A 21342-nucleotide genomic window follows, 5' to 3' on the forward strand; every position below is an offset into this window, starting at 1 on the left:
CATCGATAACGATGACCAACGCTATTCCTGAATTGGATCCCAAAGATAAGGATCTCGATACCAGATCAGCATATAAAATTCGGTTCTAGTTGTTGATAACTACTAGGATGATGACGGCATGCGGGATTTCGGCGCTTCTCCACACATCGTGTCAAGTTTCCGCGGATCATGGCTTCAAGGCTTGGCGTCAGGTTGCGTTTCTCCGCGATTCTCTGGGACGTGGGACGCACGGTAACGACCATGACGGAAGCCGTAGTGCGTAGGTGGATCTAACTTGTGCTGGAATGACTTGGCTTCTACAGTCTGGGTCAAGGCCGTTGGGTTCAAATCGATTTGCACTCGTTCTTCACAGCTTCGCCACTATCTCCTAGCTTTGTACTGCCCTCATCGCTTCATTGTCGTGAAGGACTGCGAGACAGTGCGATTCCATATTGGCATCGCTTTGTTCATTCTACATACACAGTTCAATTTCTGTACCTTATCATACTCGTAGTCATTTTCAAGCCATACCCTCCGAATACAACACACGATGAGCGACGTCGCAGCACAGGCCCAGGGAGTCCCTCTCCCTCCTCCCACTGAACTGCAACCACAATCTCACGCCGCCTCGACACCTGTACAACTACCACCAACACCACCTGAGACCGTGTATGACGAAGACAGCAAGTCTACAACATCAGATAAGCCAGATTTTGCGCTGCCACCACCATCCACAACACCGCCAAAAGTTCTCGATATCGACAAGCCAACACCAGATTCGCATGTCCCAAGAGATCCGAGATTGATTCGGTTGACGGGTGTTCATCCCTTCAATGTTGAGGCGCCACTGAGCGATCTTTACAACGAAGGCTTCCTGACGAGTCCGGAACTATTTTACGTCCGGAATCATGGTGCGGTACCGGAAGTGCAGGACAACGAGTGTTTGGACTGGGAGTTCTCGGTTGAAGGGTACGCATCCATTTGCCTTATTTCCGGCCTGAGATCACCGCTGATATTTGAGTAGCTTAGTAGCAAATCCGTTGAAGATCACACTACGGCAGTTGCTGGACGAGTACGAGAACGTGACGTATCCTGTCACACTAGTCTGCGCGGGCAACAGACGAAAAGAGCAGAACGTCGTCAGAAAGAGCAAGGGGTTTTCATGGGGCGCCGCTGGACTTTCGACAGCTTTATTTACGGGTGTTGTGATGAAAGATATAATTGAGCGAGCAAAGCCTCTACGAAGAGCGAAGTATGTTTGCATGGAAGGTGCGGACAAGCTGGTAAGTTTTCGTCTCAATATCGAGCACGTGAGACTGACTTTTGACAGCCTAACGGGTATTACGGCACATCTGTCAAGTTGAACTGGGTTATGGATCCTAATCGTGGCATCATGCTTGCGCACAAGATGAATGGCGAGATGCTGAGACCAGATCACGGGAAGCCTTTGCGAGCAGTCATTCCTGGTCAGATTGGTGGAAGAAGTGTGAAGTGGCTAAAGCGATTGATTGTTACAGCTGAGCCAAGTGACAACTGGTACCACATCTACGACAACCGAGTACTTCCGTAAGTGCGACTCTATGTGGATTGAGGCATCGATACTGACGAAGGGTAGCACAATGGTCGATCCGGACGAGGCAGCAAAGAACCCGAAGTGGTGGATGGACGATCGATATGCCATCTACGACTTGAGCCCTAACTCAGCGATCGCCTTTCCAGCACACGATGAGAAACTCGCTCTCAGCTCGGCACCAGAAACGTACAAAGTGCGTGGGTATGCTTACAGTGGAGGCGGACGCCGTGTAACGCGATGTGAGGTCTCTCTGGACAAGGGTAAAACCTGGCGTCTAGCAAACATCGATTATGCAGAGGACAAGTACCGTGCGTACGAAGACCGCCAACTCTACGGTGCCCGCCTGGATATGGACTGGCGTGAAGCGAGTTTCTGCTGGTGTTTCTGGAATCTCGACATTGCAGTTGCGGAACTCAAAGAGACAGACGATATCCTGATTCGAGCGATGGATGAGTCCATGTGCCTTCAGCCGAGAGACATGTATTGGAGCGTACTGGGCATGATGAACAATCTCTGGTACCGGATATGCATACATAAAGAGCAGGACGGGTCACTAAGATTTGAGCATCCAACTCAACCTGCTTTGATGCCTGGCGGTTGGATGGAGAGAGTCAAGAAGGCGGGTGGAAACCTGACGAACGGGTACTGGGGCGAGAAGATTAATGGCGAGGAAGCGGAGCATGCTGCCATCGAGGAAGTGAAGGAAATCAAGATGACAAAAGACGGCCTTGACAAGGAGATATCACTCGACGAACTGAAGCAGCACGAGGGTGCGGAGAATCCCTGGTTTGTCGTCAATGGTGAGGTGTACGACGGCACGGCGTTTCTGGAGAATCACCCAGGTGGCGCGCAAAGTATCGTCAGCGCTGCAGGTTTGGACTCTTCGGATGAGTTTATGGCAATTCGTAAGTTGTACTTCACTGATCTCGATAGTCTGTTTTCTAACACCAGACAGATAGCGAAACGGCCAAGGCAATGATGCCAGAGTATCACATTGGAAGCCTCGACGAAGCATCCCGCAAAATCCTTGGTGAGGGCGAGCCCGTCTCTGAATCTAGCGGACCGCGCCCCGTTTTCCTGGACTCAAGAGTATGGAACAAAAGCCTCCTCCACTCAAAGAAACAAGTCTCATGGGACACCCGCATCTTCACCTTCAAGCTCGACCACGACACGCAAACCCTTGGTCTGCCCACCGGTCAACATCTTATGATCCGGCTGCGCGATCCCGTCACCCGCGAAGCCATCATCCGCTCCTACACACCGATCTCCGAAACCACAAAGAAAGGTTACTGCGAAGTTCTCATCAAGATCTACGCAAAGACAGCAGGGCACGAAGGTGGGAAAATGACACGCGCCCTGGACTCCATACCCGTAGGTCACTGGGTGGATTTCAAGGGCCCGATTGGAAAGTTCGAGTACCGCGGACGCGGCCTCTGCCTTGTCAACAACAAGCCCCGCAACGTGAAGCGGTTCTTCATGATCTGCGGTGGGAGTGGCATAACGCCCATCTTCCAGGTCCTACGCGCTGTTATGCAGGATAAGGAGGATCCGACAACTTGTGTCCTGCTAGATGGGAACCGACTCGTGGAAGACATCCTGTGCAAAGAGGATTTGGACGTCTTCGCCAGGGAGAACACGGATAGGTTGAGGTTGTTGCACACACTTACACAGCCGCCGGAGGAGTGGTCGGGATTGAAGGGGCGCATCGGGGCACCGCTCCTGAAAGAACACTGTGTCAAGGAGGCAATGGAGGATAGTTTGGTGCTGGTTTGTGGGCCTGAGCCGCTGGAGAAGAGCGTCCAGGTTGCGTTGGGGGAGATGGGATGGCAGGATGACGAGTTGTTGTTCTTCTAGGGATCGAGCGCATATGGTTGCTCGGATGGCGTTGAAGCATTGGGACAATTGGCACGAAGGCATGGCGTTTTGGATTTCGGATTTCTTTTGGGGAGCACACCTTGGAATCTCATGGTACGAATTTCACGGCCACTTTTGTAAAGCAGAGCATTTCCTTTGATACAAATTCCATTGATTGATCAAGTCACCTCATCATTCTCACACAGAAGGCATTTCAACGAATGCTCAGTTCGAAACCTCCATCACAATCCACACGCATCATCGAGTTGTACAAACTCTCAGCCCCAGCCGTCAATCCTCCGACTCCTTATCTATGTGCCTACCAAACTACCATCTCTCCTCAAGCCACGCACATCATCTCGCACCTCTCATCCCGCCTTGCCAACACCCCGCACTACAGCCCCTACTAGCTCCGCAGTCGGAGACGCCAAAACGCGACTTTGCTTCTCCGTCAACAATCTCTCCTTCTTATCGCACCGCTAAAACGCTTGGCTAGATCGACTACGCGAGCCCCACCACGCCTCCTGCATGGTAATCAGGATCGCCCGTGCGCCACGTCTCCACACGCGCGTTGCAGCGTTCTCCACGGAGACAGCCAACGTGCTGGGTTAGCATTGCGAGGGCTGTGATTTGTGCGTGGTTTGCGGGTTGGCGAGACGCGATGATGTGTTTTTGTTACGCGCTGGGCTGCCTGGCGCGGCGCGGGGCAAGGTCGATGTGGGCTGCGTGCATGTGCATGGAACGCGAGGGTGGTTGTTGGGCCGCCGGTTCGTGTGGTTACGGGTGGGCGGGGGGCAGTTGTCGTGTGCCACGGAGTTGTTTGGTTCGAGATGAGGCGTGAGAGATATGATATCGGGTTGGTGTTTCTTGTATCTAGGGTTCTGTCTTTTGTAGCTCTTGCTCTCTTTCTTCTACACTGCGTTTCTGTTGTTGTGGAACAATTGTTACCTTTCTATCGCGGCGACGACTCAATGTGTGTTGCCACGGCTCGTTTCTAATATACGCAAGTTTTGCCACGCTCTTCTGCTGTTGCAATTGAGGTCCACGGCTTAGGAAGAGCCTTGTGCTTCCTCACCTAAATATGTCGGACGCAGTCCCCATCGTCACACCGGGCGTCGAGCCTGAGTCCATGGAGTCGCACTCCCCGCCAGGGAACCGCCATGTACACGGAACATGGGGGTCGAAAGACGGGAACATGTCGAACGCCGAGTGGAATGACCCAGAGGCGAACAAGCTGCCTGAAAAGGTAGCCGAGCTGGAGGAGAAGGGCGAGATCCATGACGATCATCCCCGCAAGAAGATTGTTGTAGTGGGGTTGGGTATGGTGGGCATTGCATTCATGTGGGTGTTTCCAAACAATCTGGCGAGGAATAAAGGACTGACGGAAACAGTGAGAAACTCATGAAGTACGATGTGAGGCGGAGAGAGTACGACGTAGTGGTGATTGGCGAGGAGAACCATCTTGCATACAACCGCGTTGGGTTGACGAGCTTTTTCCAACACCGTCAGGTTGAGAACCTGTATCTCAACCCGAAGGAATGGGTTAGTGAGGGAATCTCTCAGACACAGTATGATTACTGACTATTTCTGCAGTACGCGGGAATGCCAGAAGGAGCGCTGAGTTATCACCTCAACACTCTCGTCACGGAAATCAATGCGGAGGAAAAGAACGTAAAGACGTCTTCAGGCGAAACCGTTTCTTACGACATCCTCGTAATGGCCACTGGGTCCGATGCGCTTCTCCCCCGCCACACTCCCGGCCACGATGCGGAAGGTGTCTTCGTATACCGAACGATAGAAGATCTTGAGAGCCTTATTAAGTTTTCCGCAACACGGAAAGGTACAACTGGCGCCGTTGTAGGCGGTGGCTTGCTGGGTCTGGAAGCCGCCCATGCGATGATGGATCTCGAAGAGTTCGCCAAAGTAAAGCTTATCGAACGCAATCGATGGGTGCTTTCAAGACAATTGGACGGCGATGCGGGAGGCATGGTCGTTGAGCAAGTGCAAGCGTTGGGCCTGGACGTTATGCTGAGCAAGCGTGTTGGCAAGATTCTGACCGATGAGAAGAACTCCGTCAGGGGCGTGGTGTTTGAGGATGGCGAGGAGATGGAATGCTCATGCATTTGCTTTGCTGTGAGTAGAGAACATTATGCACGCAATGAAGGGAAGCTGACTTTGGCAGATCGGCATCAAAGCCCGCGACGAACTCGCTCGCAAATCAGGCATCAAGTGCGCAGACCGAGGAGGTGGTATCGTTGTAGGAGACGACCTTTCTACTTCCAAGTCGGACATCTACGCCATCGGTGAATGTGCAAGCTGGGAAAATCAGACCTTCGGTTTGATCGCCCCGGGAGTCGAGCAGGCGGACGTCCTCGCTTTCAACCTCACACAAGCCAAGGCCCATGTGCCACGGAAGTTCAAACGACCAGACCTAAGCACCAAACTCAAGCTCCTGGGCGTGGAAGTTGCCAGCTTCGGCGACTTCTTCGCCGACCGCGACGGTCCCAAAGATATGCCTGGGCGCACAAGGGCTGACAAGAAAGAGGCAAACGGTGCGAACGGGACAACGGCAAGAGAGAAAGTCAAGAACTTGACAAATGGGCCAGCTCCACACCCTGTCAAAGCCCTTACTTACAAAGATCCCTTCCAGCAGGTATACAAGAAGTTTCTGTTCACAGTGGACGGAAAGTACTTGCTGGGTGGTATGATGATCGGCGACACGAAAGATTATATCAAACTGGTGCCCATGGTCACAAAACAGAAGCCGCTTGAGATTCCTCCAAGTGAGCTGATCATCGGCGCGCAGAATGGCGAGGACGATGGTTCAGATCTGTAAGTGCTTGCCTACCTGAACATTTGCGGTGAAAAAGTCTAACGCAGTCATAGCTCGGGCGACACTCAAATCTGCTCATGCCACAACGTCACCAAAGACGATGTTGTGAACTCCGTCAAGGACGGAACTTGCAAGAGCATCGGCGACGTCAAGTCCTGCACAAAGGCTGGTACCGGATGTGGTGGCTGCATGCCCCTCGTGCAGACCATTTTCAACAAGACCATGGAGTCGATGGGCAACGAAGTCAAGAACAACCTTTGCCCACACTTTGACTACTCGCGCGCCGACTTGTTCAACATCATCTACGTCAAGAAGTTGACAGAATTTGCCGACGTCATGAAGGAGTGTGGAAAGGAGCCCGAGTCCACGGGCTGCGAAGCCTGCAAACCAACTGTTGGATCCATCGTCACCTCCTTGTTCAACAAGCATGTGCTCGATGTAGACAAACGCGGTCTGCAAGAAACCAACGACAGGTTCCTGGCCAACATCCAGCGAAACGGCACCTTCTCCGTCGTCCCTCGTGTATCTGGAGGAGAAATCACTCCAGAGAAGCTCATCATCATCGGCATGGTGGGCAAGAAGTACAACCTCTACACCAAGATCACGGGTGGTCAGCGTATCGACATGTTTGGTGCGCGCAAACAAGATCTTCCCGATATCTGGCAAGAGCTCATCGACGGTGGAATGGAGTCTGGACACGCATACGCGAAGTCTTTGAGGACAGTCAAGTCGTGTGTCGGAACTACCTGGTGCCGATTCGGTATCGGTGACAGTGTGGGTATGGCGGTACGCCTCGAGGAGCGATACAAGTCGATCCGTGGACCACACAAGATCAAGGGCGGAGTGTCGGGTTGCGTGCGTGAGTGTGCTGAGGCGCAGAACAAGGACTTCGGCCTGATCGCGACGGAGAAGGGCTACAACATCTTCGTAGGCGGCAACGGCGGTGCGAAGCCAAGGCACTCGGAGTTGCTGGCAAAGGACGTACCTCCGGACGATGTCGTCCCCATTCTCGACCGCTACCTCTCCTTCTACATCCGCACAGCCGACAAGCTGCAGCGAACAGCGCGCTGGATGGAGAACCTGCCCGGCGGCATCAAATACCTCCAAGAAGTCATTCTCGAGGACAAGCTCGGCATCTGCGCAGACCTCGAGAAGCAAATGGAAGATCTTGTCGGCACTTTCTTCTGCGAGTGGACCGAGGTCCTCAAAGACCCCCAAAAACGCGCCTGGTTCAACCAGTTCGCAAACACATCCGAGAACATCAACGACACCATCGAGCCCACGAAGGAGCGTGGCCAAGAGCGCCCAAGTTACTGGCCCAAGGACTCCGTCACAGAGGACTTCAAGGGCCACAAATGGACCGACCTCGCCTGGCAGCCGATGGTCAAGGCCGAGGAGTTCAAAGACGCGCCAACCGGCGACTCAAAGGCCATCAAGCGCGGCGACACCCAGCTCGCCGTCTTCAAGGTCCGCGGCAAGTACTACTGCACGCAGCAAATGTGCCCGCACAAGCGGGCCTTTGTCCTCAGCGACGGTCTCATCGGCGACGACATCGAAAACAACAAACTCTGGATCTCGTGCCCGAACCACAAGCGTAACTTCGAGCTCAGCGGCGAGCAGGCCGGGCGCTGCGCAAACGACGAGTCAGTCAACATTGCCACTTTCCCCATCGAGGAGCGCGACGACGGCTGGCTGTACGTCAAGCTGCCGAGCATCGAGGAACTGGACAGCGTGTTGGGCACAGAGAAGTTCAAGATCAAGAAGAGTGAGACGGAGGATCCGTTCGTCGCCTTGGACAAGAAGCTGGAGAGTCTGAAGTTGAAGGGCCGCAAGGGGTTCCAAGTCAGTCACCTCGAGGGCGGGCTGGGAGAGAAAGCAAAGGCTGCCATGATTCTCGCGGGTGGGGAGAAGGGGGCTGGAGGCTTGGACTGGTGAGCTCTCATCTGCCATGTGTTGGATTAAGAGGATATGTCATGATGGGCATTGCATGTGGCGTTTTGGCGCGTGGATATATAAGACTTGTAAAGATTCCCATGACTGTAAATGAACACGTACTTCAATTTCTCTCCAATTGAGCATAAGCATTGTATCGATGTGGGTTGTTGCGCAAGCTTTGGTCGTTGACACTGGGCAGTTTGTTGATGTGGTACTGGAACGTTTCGGATCGCTGGCATGGAGCTATACCGATAGGCCGACGTAGTGTTGAGGTGTAAGCCCTGGAAGCGTCGGTCGTTCGACATCCACATGACAGTCACGTCAGTTACCATGCGACTAGGTCGTAGGAACGCCTGGTCATAGCTCGAATGTAACTGTAAAGTCCTTCAAGTGGCTCTTGTGACAAGTCTCGACCCAACAGTTTGCGTACAAGTTTTCCTTTTCCAGACATCTATGTCCTCTTCCGGAACATAATCTTGATCATTCTAGTCTATGTGTATTGATCACCGCCACAATGGCAATCATACTTGTATCTTACCCGTCATTAAAGATCGATATATGTTGGCACCCGTGGGAAGTGGCAGTGTGACACGCCTTGGACTAGCACAAGAACGTTACGGAAGATACCGGATTTACATATCTGACTTATGTTGGGAATGTCTTCCGACCCAGTCGTGGGGTGTATAAATGGCATACGTAGCGTTCGACAGGATTGTTTGGTACGTTCAAGCGGTGTGCAAGGATACCAAGGTTACTCTCTGCCCGTGCAATATAGTGTTTGACGAGAGAGAGTTTGTCGCGTGTCTGGTATTTGCTTAGCCTTGGACTGCGCCTTGTAGTGAGGACTGGCATATCACCCTGGCACTGTTAGCGTGTGCTGGCAGCTGAGCCATGGTAAGACAAGCGCCCTCAATATCTCAAAAGTTGGGGTCAAAAGAAGCGTTTGATGTACATGCGCTAGGTTTCGACTTTCTGCTAGTCTTCGGGAGCAAGAACCGATGTCGTCTCCGATCGCAAGGGACGCGGACATCGAAGACCGCAGTGCTAAGATGTCAGTTCCCGACCAGTCGCTGCACACCGCTCAACAAGTCGGTTACTTGGTCTAGTCACTGTGATACGTAACGACACCTCCATGATTCGTGCCCGATTGTCTCTGTTGTGTCATCAGTACGCCTCGTTTCGTTCAATCAACAACAGGCGGGGGTCTGGGAGGCAAGCTCATCACTTGACGTGGTGTTGCCTAAACAGGACGGGGTTTAGGACGTGGAACGTTATGATGAACAGTGGTTGGATGGTCACTGTTGGGATCCTCGCCAGCGGTTGGGTTGTGGCTTCAGCAGCAAACATTTTATGTGCGACGACCGGTGACAACCGTTGAGGTCACGGATGGTTTGAGCTGAGGCGGAGCATGATGAGACTCACAAATCTTGAAGATATAAAGAGGTCTAGGAGCCGTTCAATTGAAGTTCTGTTCTGCTCTTGTACATCAGCATCAATACCTGCTCCCCTTCAACTTACAAGCTCTTATTGCCCACACATTCTTTGACAGTCGCAGTCCATCCATGGATCCTCCGCTGAAGGTCTACTTTAGGCACAACAAGGTCATCCCGGTGTCCTCCGAATCATTCTATAGATGGATACCCGTGGGCCAGGTTATGCCTTACAGCCCGGTCGACGCAGAATACTTCGTCGAACATGTCTACAGCTATTTTGGCTTCAGCTATAGCATTCGAAAGGCCGAAGTCCGCGATGCCCTGGAATCCTTTTTCGAATGCTTGAGAAAACAGACCCATTATATGCTTAGCGAGACTCGCCAGCACGTGGCCGACCACTTGGACACACAACTGACCACCGAGCTCGCAAGTACCAGCAGGTGGGGTACCGACCTGATCCGTACGAGACATCGGTTTGTCATACTCTCCTACTTTGCGAGCATGACAAGTTCCAAACTCCTCGCACAAGCTCTTTTCAAGTTTGGCTTGAGCAACCTACATACGATCCTGCAAAGCGACCAACCCGACTATATCTCCTCAGAGTGGCAACCTGCCACGAAAAACATGCGAGATCTCGTTCCCGCCGAGATGTACCACACACTCATACATGGGTTCTCGCATAAGAACCATCACATGTGGGATTGGAATCGCGGTCGAGCGGTGCAGAGACTAGCTCCACCCATGTTTGAGCACAGGGCCCTTTCAGCACCTGCAAGACGTCGTTCCCGCACGCCGAATTTCCAGTTGGTCCCATTTCAACATGCGATGATGGCACGGACGCCCCCAATGATGTCGCCAATGCGTGTGATCGAGCCCAGTCCGTACGATGAGGTCGGCGCCTTGCAGTGGCAGCAGGAAGAGATGGCCGCCCAACTAGAGAATCTACGGCGCGATGTTGATGAAGTCAAAGAGGCCAGTTGGTGGTGATCATCTTTTTGCTATGAGTACGTCCAGATTCAAAGCGGAGTTCAGCGAGGATTAGAAACTTCATGTTCTTTTCCTGCATGGCCTTCGTCGCTGCATGTTCTAGCGTCATTGTATTTCATTTCATGATTGGAAACGCTGTATTTCGTCAACACCTCTTCCTACGACCATCGATTTTCGCTCGTTATAATTCACTCGAATCGTTTCGTCAGTGCAGCTGGAAGATGGGAAGAGTCGTATAGGTTGTGAGGTTGAATCTTCGTACTTAGTTTCATGGCCTGTGTACTTTCAGTTCTCACACTCGTTGTATCTTCGGTTGCAACGATACTTTGCGTCTGTATTCAAATGAACTTGTCAGTCGAATTCTAGATCCTGTGAATATTTGTTGATATGTACTGGCCATGTCGTCTTTTCTCGCAAATCGGGTATGTCTCGAAAGAGGGATGTGATTTGAAAAATGATGCGTTCCCAAGTCGTCGATATCATGCGCCTTACGCCTCGCTAATCCAGTTAAAATAAGCTCGTCATGCCCAAACAAACCTCTTCTCTCTTCACCTCAAGTAGTGTATGACTAGCCAGCAGAAGGCGAAGAACACCACAACTCCGATCCAGAACACCCACTTGTCCTGCTTCGCCCGCCGCTCTACCATCCGAATGGTGTCACCACTGATGCCTAACGTGTTCGCCACGCTATATAACCGCCTTTGTGTGCCTTTCAACATCTCCCTCTGCTGTCCCAGGTCTCCTAGCACTGTTCTTCCTCGATCAAGAAATTCGTCAAGTTGCGTGGACGTCTGAGCGAAGAAGTTTTGCTCGCGCATGACATGTCCTTCACGATCGTAATCTCCACCTTGTGGGGCACCAGCAGAATATGGATTGGGTCGGTACGGTGCGGATGGATTGTGCGGCTGGGTAGGGGCGAAGGGCGAGTATTGGGCAGCGCTAGGATTGGGCAGCGAGTAGGGATTCTCCGGCGTGGCAGCGTGATGTGGTCGTCGACCCAGTAATTCTGTGCGCGCGGCTGTTGTTTGCTACACCTTGTGTAAGCGGTGTTATTCTCATAGTTTTGTCCCACGCCAGACCGCATGCGCCAGCCAACAAATACGAGGAGGGGTGACATACAACGTCCTCATTCACGCTCTTTATCCTCTTGAAGCTCTCTCTGTATTCGTCTAGCTCGCTCCTGAAGTTCTTCAATCTCTCGATGGCCTTTTCTTGCTTAGTCTGCACAGGCTCATGCTTCGCGAGCTTGGTGTAGTCGTCGATAGTGCGTGCGAATGACGTTAGCGAAGCGTTGAGCTGCGCTTGCAAGTGTGGTGAGGGCGATGCGGTGTCGGCGAACTGATCCAGATCTTTGCGAATGCTAGTCGACTGCCGTAGGGCAGAGTTGAATAGGGCGTTCTGTTTGCGACGTTAGCTGAGTGCTTGTGCAAGAGTAATTGGAGCACGCAAACCATATCGGAATATTGTGCGCAACCGGAGTCCCGCAGTAAGTGTGGTAACTTTTGACGAGATGGAAGTAAGTAGTGAGCGCAACTTTTGGTGTCGAGTTACATAGACACCTGGTAGGCAGATTTCTTGTGTACTTGACAGCTTGCATCATCACGAACTTCGATGCTCGTGAACGCCAAGATACGCTAGTCCTATATAGAGATTGGCTTCAAGCTCATGTCTTTTCATTCATCTCGCCTTGCTCCCTCACATTTTCTTTATCGAACGTTTCGAAGTGTATCGTTATTATTGTTCGTGTTTTCGAAATACAGACTCACCTCTCTGGCCATCTGGATCCGTCCCCACGGCTCCTGCGTATTTCATTTGCCGTCCACCTAGACAATGCGTCTACGCCAAAGGATCAACACTTGTACAGCCGCGATTCCTAGCCGAATATCAGTCGCAGTGTCAGAGGGCCCTCTAGAAAACCTCATGGAGCTTCTTTCATCGTAAACTTGACGTCGTCCTGCCTTATGCGCCTTCCGCTTCGGGTAATCACCTACCTGGTCCTAATCCTTGTCCTGGCAGTCTAGAGATGCCGAGCCGCCAATAGAGCAGAATTCACAATCTTCCGGAACCCATTTCCACGGCAGACCTGGCATGCTAACTCGTAATGGAAGCTCAATCAGTGTCTTGTTCTGTAAATGTGCTTGGGCGTCCCAATGCTCCATATAATGACGCTTATCTGAAATGATAATGGATATCATATAAAGAGAAGAGAGGAGAAGTGTACTCATTGCGTCAGTCAGTCCTCGCGCATAACCGTTATAATGCATCTCCACGCAGCATTCTTTACCTCAGTGCTAGCAACAGCATGTGCACACGACGTTCTCTTCGGGCGTGATTTGCCTCCTCCGATTGCTGTAAACACGGATAGTTACACTTCTTGCGCAAACGCGGCATGGCCCCCTTCTCCAATTGGAGCCGAGCTGGTTCCCCAATCGCCAGACGACGAACTCAAGACGATGGTGGATGAGATCAGTGCGGCAAACGTTGAAGCCATCATAACCAAACTTGTCTCCTTTGGCACTCGTCACACCCTGAGCACGCAGAACAGTACAACCCAGGGAATAGGTGCCGCAAAGAATTGGATAGCACAGCAAATGAAGGGGTTTGCTGAGACTAGTGATGGAAGAATGACAGTGAGCGTGGAAGGATATATTCAAGGCATTGCGAGCCGGATACCTTTTCCGACTAGAATCGACAATGTGCTGGCGACTATCAAGGGAAGCGAGGAATCTGAGAGGGTGTACGTTATGACGGGTCACTATGACAGTCGAGTTACCGATGTACTGGACTACACTTCGGATGCTCCGGGGGCAAACGACGATGCCAGCGGTGTTGCCGGTAAGTTTACATGCCCCATAAAGTTACCGAATCTGACTGTCACTAGTTGCAATGGAACTTGCCCGTATACTAGCAACCCGGAAACCGAAAGCAACAATAATCCTCGGCACTGTAGCTGGCGAAGAGCAAGGCCTCTATGGTTCAACTTTCCTCGCCCAGACTCTGAAAAATTCAAGCACGAACGTAGAAGGCATGCTGAACTGCGACATTGTTGGCTCCTCTACCGGGGATCGCGGCCAGAGAGACCCATACACAGTCCGCGTACTTGCCCAAGGACCTCCGCTATCGGAAACAAACAGAACAGCAGCTCTACGACTCCAGATTGGCGGCGAGAACGACAGTCCAGCAAGAGAACTGGCTCGTTTTTCTGCCGAAGTCGCTGCTAACAACGCCACTGGCATGAACATCGCCCTGATCTATCGTCTTGATCGCTTTCTCCGTGGAGGCGACCATTCGCCTTTCCTCCAGGCCGGCTACCCCGCTGTCCGCTACACAGAACCGAATGAGAATTTCAACCACCAGCACCAAGACGTGCGAACTGAGAATGGTACCGTGTACGGCGACTTGATCGAATTCGTCGACTTTGACTTCACGGCACGTGTTGCCAAGGTTAATCTTGCAACGATCTGGTCGTTGTCGCAAGCTCCGGGACTGGTCCGTAACCTTACTGTCGATACCACGGTTTTGGATAATGACACCCGGCTCAAGTGGATTGTGTCGAACAGCACTAGCGTGTCCAGTTACGAGGTTGTATGGCGCTCCACCATAGCACCTTTCTGGTCGCATATGTTGGATGTCGGAAAGGTGGGCAGTGTCACATTGCCGCTGAGCAAGGATAATGTGATCTTTGGTGTGCGAGCTGTGGGAACGAATGGGTACAAAAGCCCAGCTTCGTATCCATTCCCCGGATAGATAGAATAGGGAACGATTGTTGTTGGTATGATACACAATGCAGACTCATTACCGAGTTCAGCTGAAGACGTTCATACCACTTGAGTTTGCTCCTAACCTATGTTCCAAGACTACAGTGTTAACAATAACTAGCGCAGACTACTGCTACTCACGCCACAAACGACTGACAAGTTTTACATGACATTCACTATTAGCAGTCATATCGATTAGGTGCGTCAATAAACAAAACTAAAACAAGAATAACACATATTAACGATCTTCCTGGCCGTCCTTTCCCAAACAATCACTGACCGTCTCTCCTAATCAATAAGTCAAACTCACACAACGTCCCTCCCATCCCCCCTCAACGACACACTTTTTGAAGATCCACTCCCCAACATCCTTCCTCCCCACACTATACCCCAGCATTGGCCCCAATTCCTTTACTCCATCCCTGGCCTCATCCAACCCCCACTCCCACCCCGCCTTCACACTCTGCGCCCCTTTCGGCTCACTATCCGTCAACAAAGTCGGCCTCACAATCACGAAATCCCTCACATGTCCCCCCCGATCCGCAAACAGCAACTCCTCAGACTTCTTCTTATCCTCATGCGGAACATGCAGCAACCAACGATACAGCGGCCACAACGCGAACGGCACATCTCTCTTCTTGTTACTCAAGCCCGTCGTAGAAATAAACAAAAACAGCGGTTTGCGTCCGTCAACAGCGCTGCTAATGTTCTGCTCGCGCAGGACTTCGAGCGCGGAGAAGATCGTGGTCGTGCAGTCGAAGCAGATAGACATGTCAGTGAGCGTAATGGGGTTGAGGAGGGAGACTTGGAATTTAGGCAGGCTGCCGATGCCGGAGAAGATTGTTGAGACGAGGTGGGTGGGGGAGAGGGGGGAGATAAGGGTTTTTGCTACGGCGGGGATGTCTTTTGCGTGGCCAGGGATGATGGTTAGGTTCGTGGTGAGGAGCGAGGCGTCGAGTTTGTGCTCGCTTGTGAGCATCGAGTGCAGCTTCTCGGGCGTGCGTGCTACTGGGGGGATGTTAGTGAAGGTTGCTTTCCGGGTTGTGATGGGTTGGTGGGGACGTACGAGCTGTGCAGTGGTATCCTGAACGTAGAGCGTGGGCGAGGGCGGAGCAGGCGGTGCCGCCTGTAGCGCCGAAGAATGCGATTGTTGCATTGGGGACCGACATATTTTATGATATGAGTCTGTTGGAATTGGCTGTGTAGCAAGATGGGAAGGTGGATGGTCGCTGGTTGAACTGTAGAAGATTGTTGTCTGAGATGGAAAGACGAGAGGGTGCTGGAGTGCTCTTATTTGTCTTCTGTAATGCAGTCTCTATCGTCCGTCCAGCCAAGTCTCTTATGCATCTGCGCCATGTTCTGACTTGACCTCTTCTCATGGGGCTGGTCTTCGGGCTCTTGCAGACCAATTTTCCATTTCCTCTCTTGACGGGGTATCTGCTGTTGAAATCGGAGCATGTTCACTATCAAAACACGATTCCGCAACAATAAATGTGACTTCGTGGTGTTTTGAGAACAACTATTCACCCGCACGGAGGGATTGTTAGCCCGCCTCTAACCAATTGCGTCCTTAGTGGCTCTCGTGGAGGAACCGGTCGCATCAGGCATCCCAACCCACACATAAGCCTCCTCGCAACGCATGCGTGTCTTGCTGACAGCTGCAGCCTGGCATCCCATACAAGGTTAGGCAGCTGTCTACGCCCAGCTTTACGATTGTCGATTGAGTATGTGGAAAATCGTAGGTGTTATTCGAGGCTCGGTGCAGACTAGGCCAGGTATTATCGTCTCCCAGATCATGATGTGTAATGCTATGAATGTAATAGTATAATGTGATCGTTTGCAGAGGGAAGAGCTGCACGTAGATATTAGATGCAGAAATAATTGAAAATGGGCAGGTATCGATACTTCACTACATGGTCTAAATTAACTCTCTATTGTCATATCTCCTTGGGTTGACGCTGGCCACGAACGTGAGGCAACGACCATCAATAGCCTCGCTTGTTTACTCCAACAAATGCATACCCATAACGTGAATATCGCTCCGTTCTATCCACCGTCCAGTCAGCCAAACCGGTCCCCCAGTCCACTCATAGATGCCCCTGTCCTTCATGGCTACCTTTGCCATGACCCTCCGACTTGCCAGGTTCTCGTCGTTCACAATAGCTCTTACGTATACCTTCTCGTATGGCGCCCAGAACGACTTGTTCGTCCTACCCGCCTCAAACACCGCATTCACCGCCTCAGTCGCATAACCTTTACCCCACCCTTTAGGTAAGAATTGATACACAAGCTCGGTGGTCAAAGTCGTCGCCGCGGCAGAAGCTGGGAGCGTGAGATCTTCCGGTAAGGGCAGACTGCCAGGTCCACAAGCCTTGAGGGTCACCAGGCCAATGAACTGTGTCGTCTGATCTTGAGAATCAGAAGTTGGCGGGAGAATCTCATGGACTGCATATGCGATTATGTAGTCCTCGTCTGCCGGAAGACATGTGTTTGCGAATTTCTCTGTGTCTTCTAGGGATTTTGAGTTGCCGTTGATGCTTGGAAGAATTAGCCTCTAATCAAATCAGACTTGAATGGAATGAGGAAGTGCATGCGCTAGCTTACCTCCACCACGTAGATTCCACGTCACTTCGTAATTCATGGAGCCATGCAAGCTCTGGGCTCCCTCTTTCTACCGTCGTGATCAACGTCAAATTTAGCCGCGGTGTGGAGATTGTTGGATCCATCTGTGCTGCGATCCGGTGTGCTCTTTGTGTTCTTGTTGTGTGGCGGGGTAGTTTTTATATCCTCGAGGTGGCAGATCGCAGGAGTTGTACGGGACGCCTGATTTCTCAGATGTAAGAGGAAGGGCGCGATAACAACATTTCAATATTCGTATGAAGGGCGTGTTGATAAAAAAAAGCCTCAGATAGAGTGTTTGAGCCAAGTCGTTTGAAGAGCGTGAAAACTTAGGTATTATCGATGATGCACTACCATCCGTAAAAACCCCCGCCATTTTCTGATGCTACACATAGCGGCCCCCTGGCATGACATGACATGACTTTGCAGTAATTTCCGGTCGCGATATATCGCCAATATTCAAGGTACTGCCTGTCTGAGGTAGATCGAATTGTCATGGAAAGAGAGGTGTACGTTCTGCTATGCAAGTTGGATGACGATAGCTTGCACTGGGGTTCCGATAGAAAAGTCACGCGCTCTATGTTAAAGTCACCCGGCAAGCTGTGTTTTCAAACATCGAGGTTTCTGTGTTTTCTACTGTGGCAGCTCTGATATCTAGTTGAGCGCCATGTCTAACGATGGGCTACTAACAAAGACAAACGCATGTCTATGAAGACAATGGCAACGATAATAACAAGTAAAACATGGAAGGTATACAGCAACCCAAAAATCAGCCAAGCGCTGCATGGTATGCAACGCTCTAAACAAAACCTAACTCCGTATAAGTCATGAATCATCAAGGTTCAAACGTCCACATTATCCCTGACCCGCATAGGATGCTGTGTATACTCTCTTCCATCGTAATCATTGTCGCTTTCATCGTCCTCTTCTCCGTCCACAGTGATCTCAATGTTGTTATAACTGATGCTCGATCTTCTAGTCTCTTCGTGTTCTTCGCGCGGCACCGCAAGTCCAAGACCCAAAGGCGACGTCGGGGTATTTTGGTAGGAGAAGTCGTGATTCGTGACGCTACCTAGATCCGGACTCTGCACAATCCGAGGTGTAGCCACGAAGTTCTGCGCAGTCGGTGGAGAAGAGTAAGGTTCGTACGCGGTGTTGACTTGCTGGAGGGGTGCTGAATTGGGTGCTGGGGTAGATAACGGGCTGGGGTACTTGGAGATGAGACCAGCGCTACCTGGATCGTCATGGACTGTTATTCCGCCCCAGGAGTCCCCACGTTGGTGCGATGCGCGACGAGCAGTGTGATGTGAAATGGCGAGAAGGAAGTTATCGAGGATCAACACTGGAAACATGTTAGCTATACCGTTTTTTCTCGCTCAGGATCGCAAGGTCTTACCACCGACAAACAACATTACAACTATCGGGATAGCCCAATGTGACGCTACGAACTTGAACCCAGAGGTCGATTGGTTCCCAAGCACAGCCACCACACCCACGATGAGTAGCGTGAAGCCGACAACCACCCTGTTGATCATCTCGCCGAACTCAACCTTCGTCTTGTGCAGCTTGTTGAACCAATACATCACAGCGAGCACAATCAGCATCGCACCAGCGCCAGCGTAGAACTGCGTGACTGTGACGTTGAAAACGCCGTAGACGGCTTCCAGTGTCTTATAGCGACTCGTAGAGGGAGCAGTGACAGCGTTGAGTTTTGCCAATGTATCGGCGTGTGCTTCAAAAACGAAGATCTGTGCGTTGGTGAAGATGTAGTTGACGAGGCTGCCGGTTTTGTTGTTCCACTCATCAGAGCCAAAGCCATATGAAGCTGTGTAGTTCTCGATAGCGGTGAAGTTGCTTTCCCACTTGTATGTATCGTTCCAGTATTTGCTTGTAAATTGCGCGTTGATGCTGTACATACTCTTGTTGAGGTGACTGAGGAAGGCGGCGGTGTCTTCGAAACCCGCAGCTGGGTCGGAGTAGTCGCTTGGTTCCATACTCCATATCCATTTCAAGGCTTGAACTGCAGAGTTCCAAACGATGAGAGAGGTATTACCTTCTACGCATATGAGGATTGCCATGTGCAGGGGGTAATGGAGGAGAGACCAGATTTGCTGACGAACTGTGCCGAAACGATCGCTGGACAGTTGATCGAAGTAAAGCATCCACAGGATGTACTGCACAATGTATCAGCGGGTCTGTTCATGACCAAAAGACTGGCGGGCGACTTACTAGCAAAAGAACAGCAGCTCCCACCGTTCCAAACTCTCTCAGATTATTACTCGTCTGCCCTTTCGTTATACATGCTATGCTTTTGACCACACCAATTATACCCTCGCCGATGATGATTAGAGTCAGAAGCTGGAGTCTCTCCACCAGATGAGTGTACTTGAAGCTGACGATGCGCCAGGTCATGGCAATGAGAAAGATCAGCAGGCCTTCTACTATGGAGATGATGAACCTAGTTTACATTGTTAGTTACACTGGAACAGTAGGTCGAAGGAACCTAGGGACTCACCAAGTAACCTGTTCCGGCAAACCGACAGGCCCCACAGGGAAGACCAATAACGTGACCATATAACCTACAGCGGCACTGATATGAACCAAGGTGCTCAGCCCCAGCGGCAATAGAGTCGATTTGAACAATCGTCCCTGCCACATGACTACTGCATACTGTACTGAGATCGCGACTCTGCTCACAATCAAGACGATCGCGAAGTCCTTGTATGACTTTGAGACCCCACTCTTGCTGTATTTGTCGTAAACTGGGCCGGCAAAAACGAACCCTGCGAAGACACCGAACTGTATAGCCTTGTGCAAGCGATTCCAAACACAGTCGATATTGAATCGTACGTCGAAGAGTGTAGTGCTGAGCCAGGTAAACCACAAGAGGGTAAACAATTTGAGGTAGTTGATCAGCGCTGACAAATATTAGTTACACACATGTGAAAATGCGGTGGGGGCGGAAGCTTACACTCAGCGTCTGTATGCTGGTGCATAGCCGTGAAGTATGCTGCGAATACGTCAGTGAATTGATCATTATATCCTGGAAGTTTTCAACGTACCTAGATTCGCAACAAAGAACAGATCGTAGAACAACTCGATCGTGCTAGCCTCATGATGCTCTTTGTATATGATGACGTTCCCACTGCTTGTTCTCCCGTTGCCTACGAACGTTGTGGTGGCATCAGAGCTATCGCCTGTACTCGTCGATGCGCTTCTCTTTTCAATGTCCGCAGAACTCATAGAAAGTCGTTCGTAGATGTTTTCATTGATCGGACTTAAAAGCAGCGGAAGAGGCTTTTTCACTCTGGCCTTTGGATTGCTGAGCTCCTCGGCCTCCGGGTGATGCTCATCTTTCCGTTTTGTGCTGAAATAGCGTGTGATATCCATGGTAGAGGGAAGGAATATCGTGACCAAAGATTCGAAGTGCTCTGATGTTTGGTTGTGGGTTGATTTAGTGGTGTAGATGGTGGAGGAAGTTCAAGGCCAAGATACAACTAAGTAGCTATGGGAAGCACTCAGAGATATATGCCAAGTACATACTAAAGGCTTATGCTACCGTGACATGATGGTTTAGTTACGAAGTTGGGTTCGAACGCAGTGAGATGATGCTCCCAAAATGGATCGTCTCAAACACGTTGTGCAAAGAGCGTAGCGTTCTAAGCACGTGCAAGGCCCCAGCCGTTTTCCATATATCATTGGATCATACTCTAGTAGACGCAAAAATAGACCAATAATATGTGGGTGATGTACGACGCATGTATGGAAGCTTCTGTTGTGTAAGTGGACGCCGCGTTGGTGTGCATGACAGGAGTCCCATTAAAGAGAGCGATGGACATGTTTGAGCTTCCAGTGTAACGCATTCGCGTACGCTGTTCGTCGTAGGTGTAGTTTTGCACTGCCGATTGAATAGTAGCTTGAGTCAAAGATAAGAAGTTTCCCGTTGTGCTGCAGGGCTGAGTAAGACCTTTCGTGATAGGGTTGTGCCAACTAGGCTGTGATGATGGTAAGCCACGCCTAAGATGGCAACATTTGGCGGGCATGATCCCCGGATGATTACCGAAAATCTGTATTGCATCGAGAGCGGATGCAGAACCGACCTACCCCGTACAACCGTAAGCTCCACGTATAGCAATCCCGAACACCATTTAGGCCATGCAGTTTGTTTTGTGGAATGCGAAAAAGATGCTTGTGTACATAGCAAGCTTACAGATTATTGCCACAATTGATGGTCGTAAGGCAACCAATGTTGTCGGTGGAAGGTTGATCGCCGTACGGTGTGGCAGTGGGGTGCGGATCTTGGAGGCCTGATGGGTTAGCGCATCTGATCATCGAATTGGAGTTCACTGCTAAGATGTGGAGTAAGCTTGG

The 21342-nt window shown here is 51.1% G+C and overlaps 8 protein-coding genes across 8 annotated transcripts; 4 read left to right on the forward strand and 4 right to left on the reverse strand.

The window, feature by feature from the left end:
* Window positions 1–529: 529 nt before the first annotated feature.
* On the forward strand, window positions 530–3406 carry P153DRAFT_358524 (uncharacterized protein; the record flags this gene model as incomplete). Its single annotated transcript, XM_033666807.1, has 5 exons — window positions 530–948; window positions 1004–1262; window positions 1310–1545; window positions 1595–2457; window positions 2508–3406. 5 exons carry the CDS (start codon window positions 530–532, stop codon window positions 3404–3406), a joined length of 2676 nt encoding a protein of 891 aa, XP_033522059.1.
* Window positions 3407–4487: 1081 nt separating this feature from the next.
* Window positions 4488–8174, forward strand: P153DRAFT_294613 (nitrite reductase; the record flags this gene model as incomplete). The annotated part of the gene is made up of 5 exons (XM_033663968.1): window positions 4488–4747; window positions 4798–4948; window positions 5000–5539; window positions 5589–6238; window positions 6293–8174. The coding sequence occupies 5 exons, from the start codon at window positions 4488–4490 to the stop codon at window positions 8172–8174; spliced, it is 3483 nt and encodes a 1160-aa protein (XP_033522060.1).
* A 1166-nt stretch (window positions 8175–9340) lies between these two features.
* On the forward strand, window positions 9341–11010 carry P153DRAFT_368248 (uncharacterized protein). The gene has a single exon (XM_033668468.1). The coding sequence runs from the start codon at window positions 9737–9739 to the stop codon at window positions 10592–10594; it is 858 nt and encodes a 285-aa protein (XP_033522061.1). The 5' UTR covers window positions 9341–9736; the 3' UTR covers window positions 10595–11010.
* A 132-nt stretch (window positions 11011–11142) lies between these two features.
* Window positions 11143–12372, reverse strand: P153DRAFT_398266 (v-SNARE protein-like protein Bos1; the record flags this gene model as incomplete). Its single annotated transcript, XM_033671629.1, has 3 exons — window positions 11143–11622; window positions 11714–11992; window positions 12361–12372. The coding sequence occupies 3 exons, from the start codon at window positions 12370–12372 to the stop codon at window positions 11143–11145; spliced, it is 771 nt and encodes a 256-aa protein (XP_033522062.1).
* Window positions 12373–12852: 480 nt separating this feature from the next.
* On the forward strand, window positions 12853–14341 carry P153DRAFT_294762 (putative zinc metalloprotease; the record flags this gene model as incomplete). The annotated part of the gene is made up of 2 exons (XM_033663976.1): window positions 12853–13429; window positions 13476–14341. The coding sequence occupies 2 exons, from the start codon at window positions 12853–12855 to the stop codon at window positions 14339–14341; spliced, it is 1443 nt and encodes a 480-aa protein (XP_033522063.1).
* A 79-nt stretch (window positions 14342–14420) lies between these two features.
* Window positions 14421–15825, reverse strand: P153DRAFT_368250 (uncharacterized protein). The gene is made up of 2 exons (XM_033668469.1): window positions 15419–15825; window positions 14421–15360 (listed from the first exon to the last, which is right to left on the reverse strand). The coding sequence occupies exons 1-2, from the start codon at window positions 15519–15521 to the stop codon at window positions 14645–14647; spliced, it is 819 nt and encodes a 272-aa protein (XP_033522064.1). The 5' UTR covers window positions 15522–15825; the 3' UTR covers window positions 14421–14644.
* A 406-nt stretch (window positions 15826–16231) lies between these two features.
* Window positions 16232–17467, reverse strand: P153DRAFT_320073 (uncharacterized protein). The gene is made up of 2 exons (XM_033665104.1): window positions 16957–17467; window positions 16232–16889 (listed from the first exon to the last, which is right to left on the reverse strand). The coding sequence occupies exons 1-2, from the start codon at window positions 17076–17078 to the stop codon at window positions 16355–16357; spliced, it is 657 nt and encodes a 218-aa protein (XP_033522065.1). The 5' UTR covers window positions 17079–17467; the 3' UTR covers window positions 16232–16354.
* Window positions 17468–18347: 880 nt separating this feature from the next.
* On the reverse strand, window positions 18348–20214 carry P153DRAFT_295027 (uncharacterized protein; the record flags this gene model as incomplete). Its single annotated transcript, XM_033663997.1, has 4 exons — window positions 18348–19145; window positions 19201–19429; window positions 19487–19889; window positions 20034–20214. The coding sequence occupies 4 exons, from the start codon at window positions 20212–20214 to the stop codon at window positions 18348–18350; spliced, it is 1611 nt and encodes a 536-aa protein (XP_033522066.1).
* Between the last annotated feature and the right edge of the window lie 1128 nt (window positions 20215–21342).

This window comes from Dothidotthia symphoricarpi, assembly GCF_010015815.1.
Source record: "Dothidotthia symphoricarpi CBS 119687 unplaced genomic scaffold P153scaffold_14, whole genome shotgun sequence".
Taxonomy (NCBI): domain Eukaryota; kingdom Fungi; phylum Ascomycota; class Dothideomycetes; order Pleosporales; family Dothidotthiaceae; genus Dothidotthia; species Dothidotthia symphoricarpi.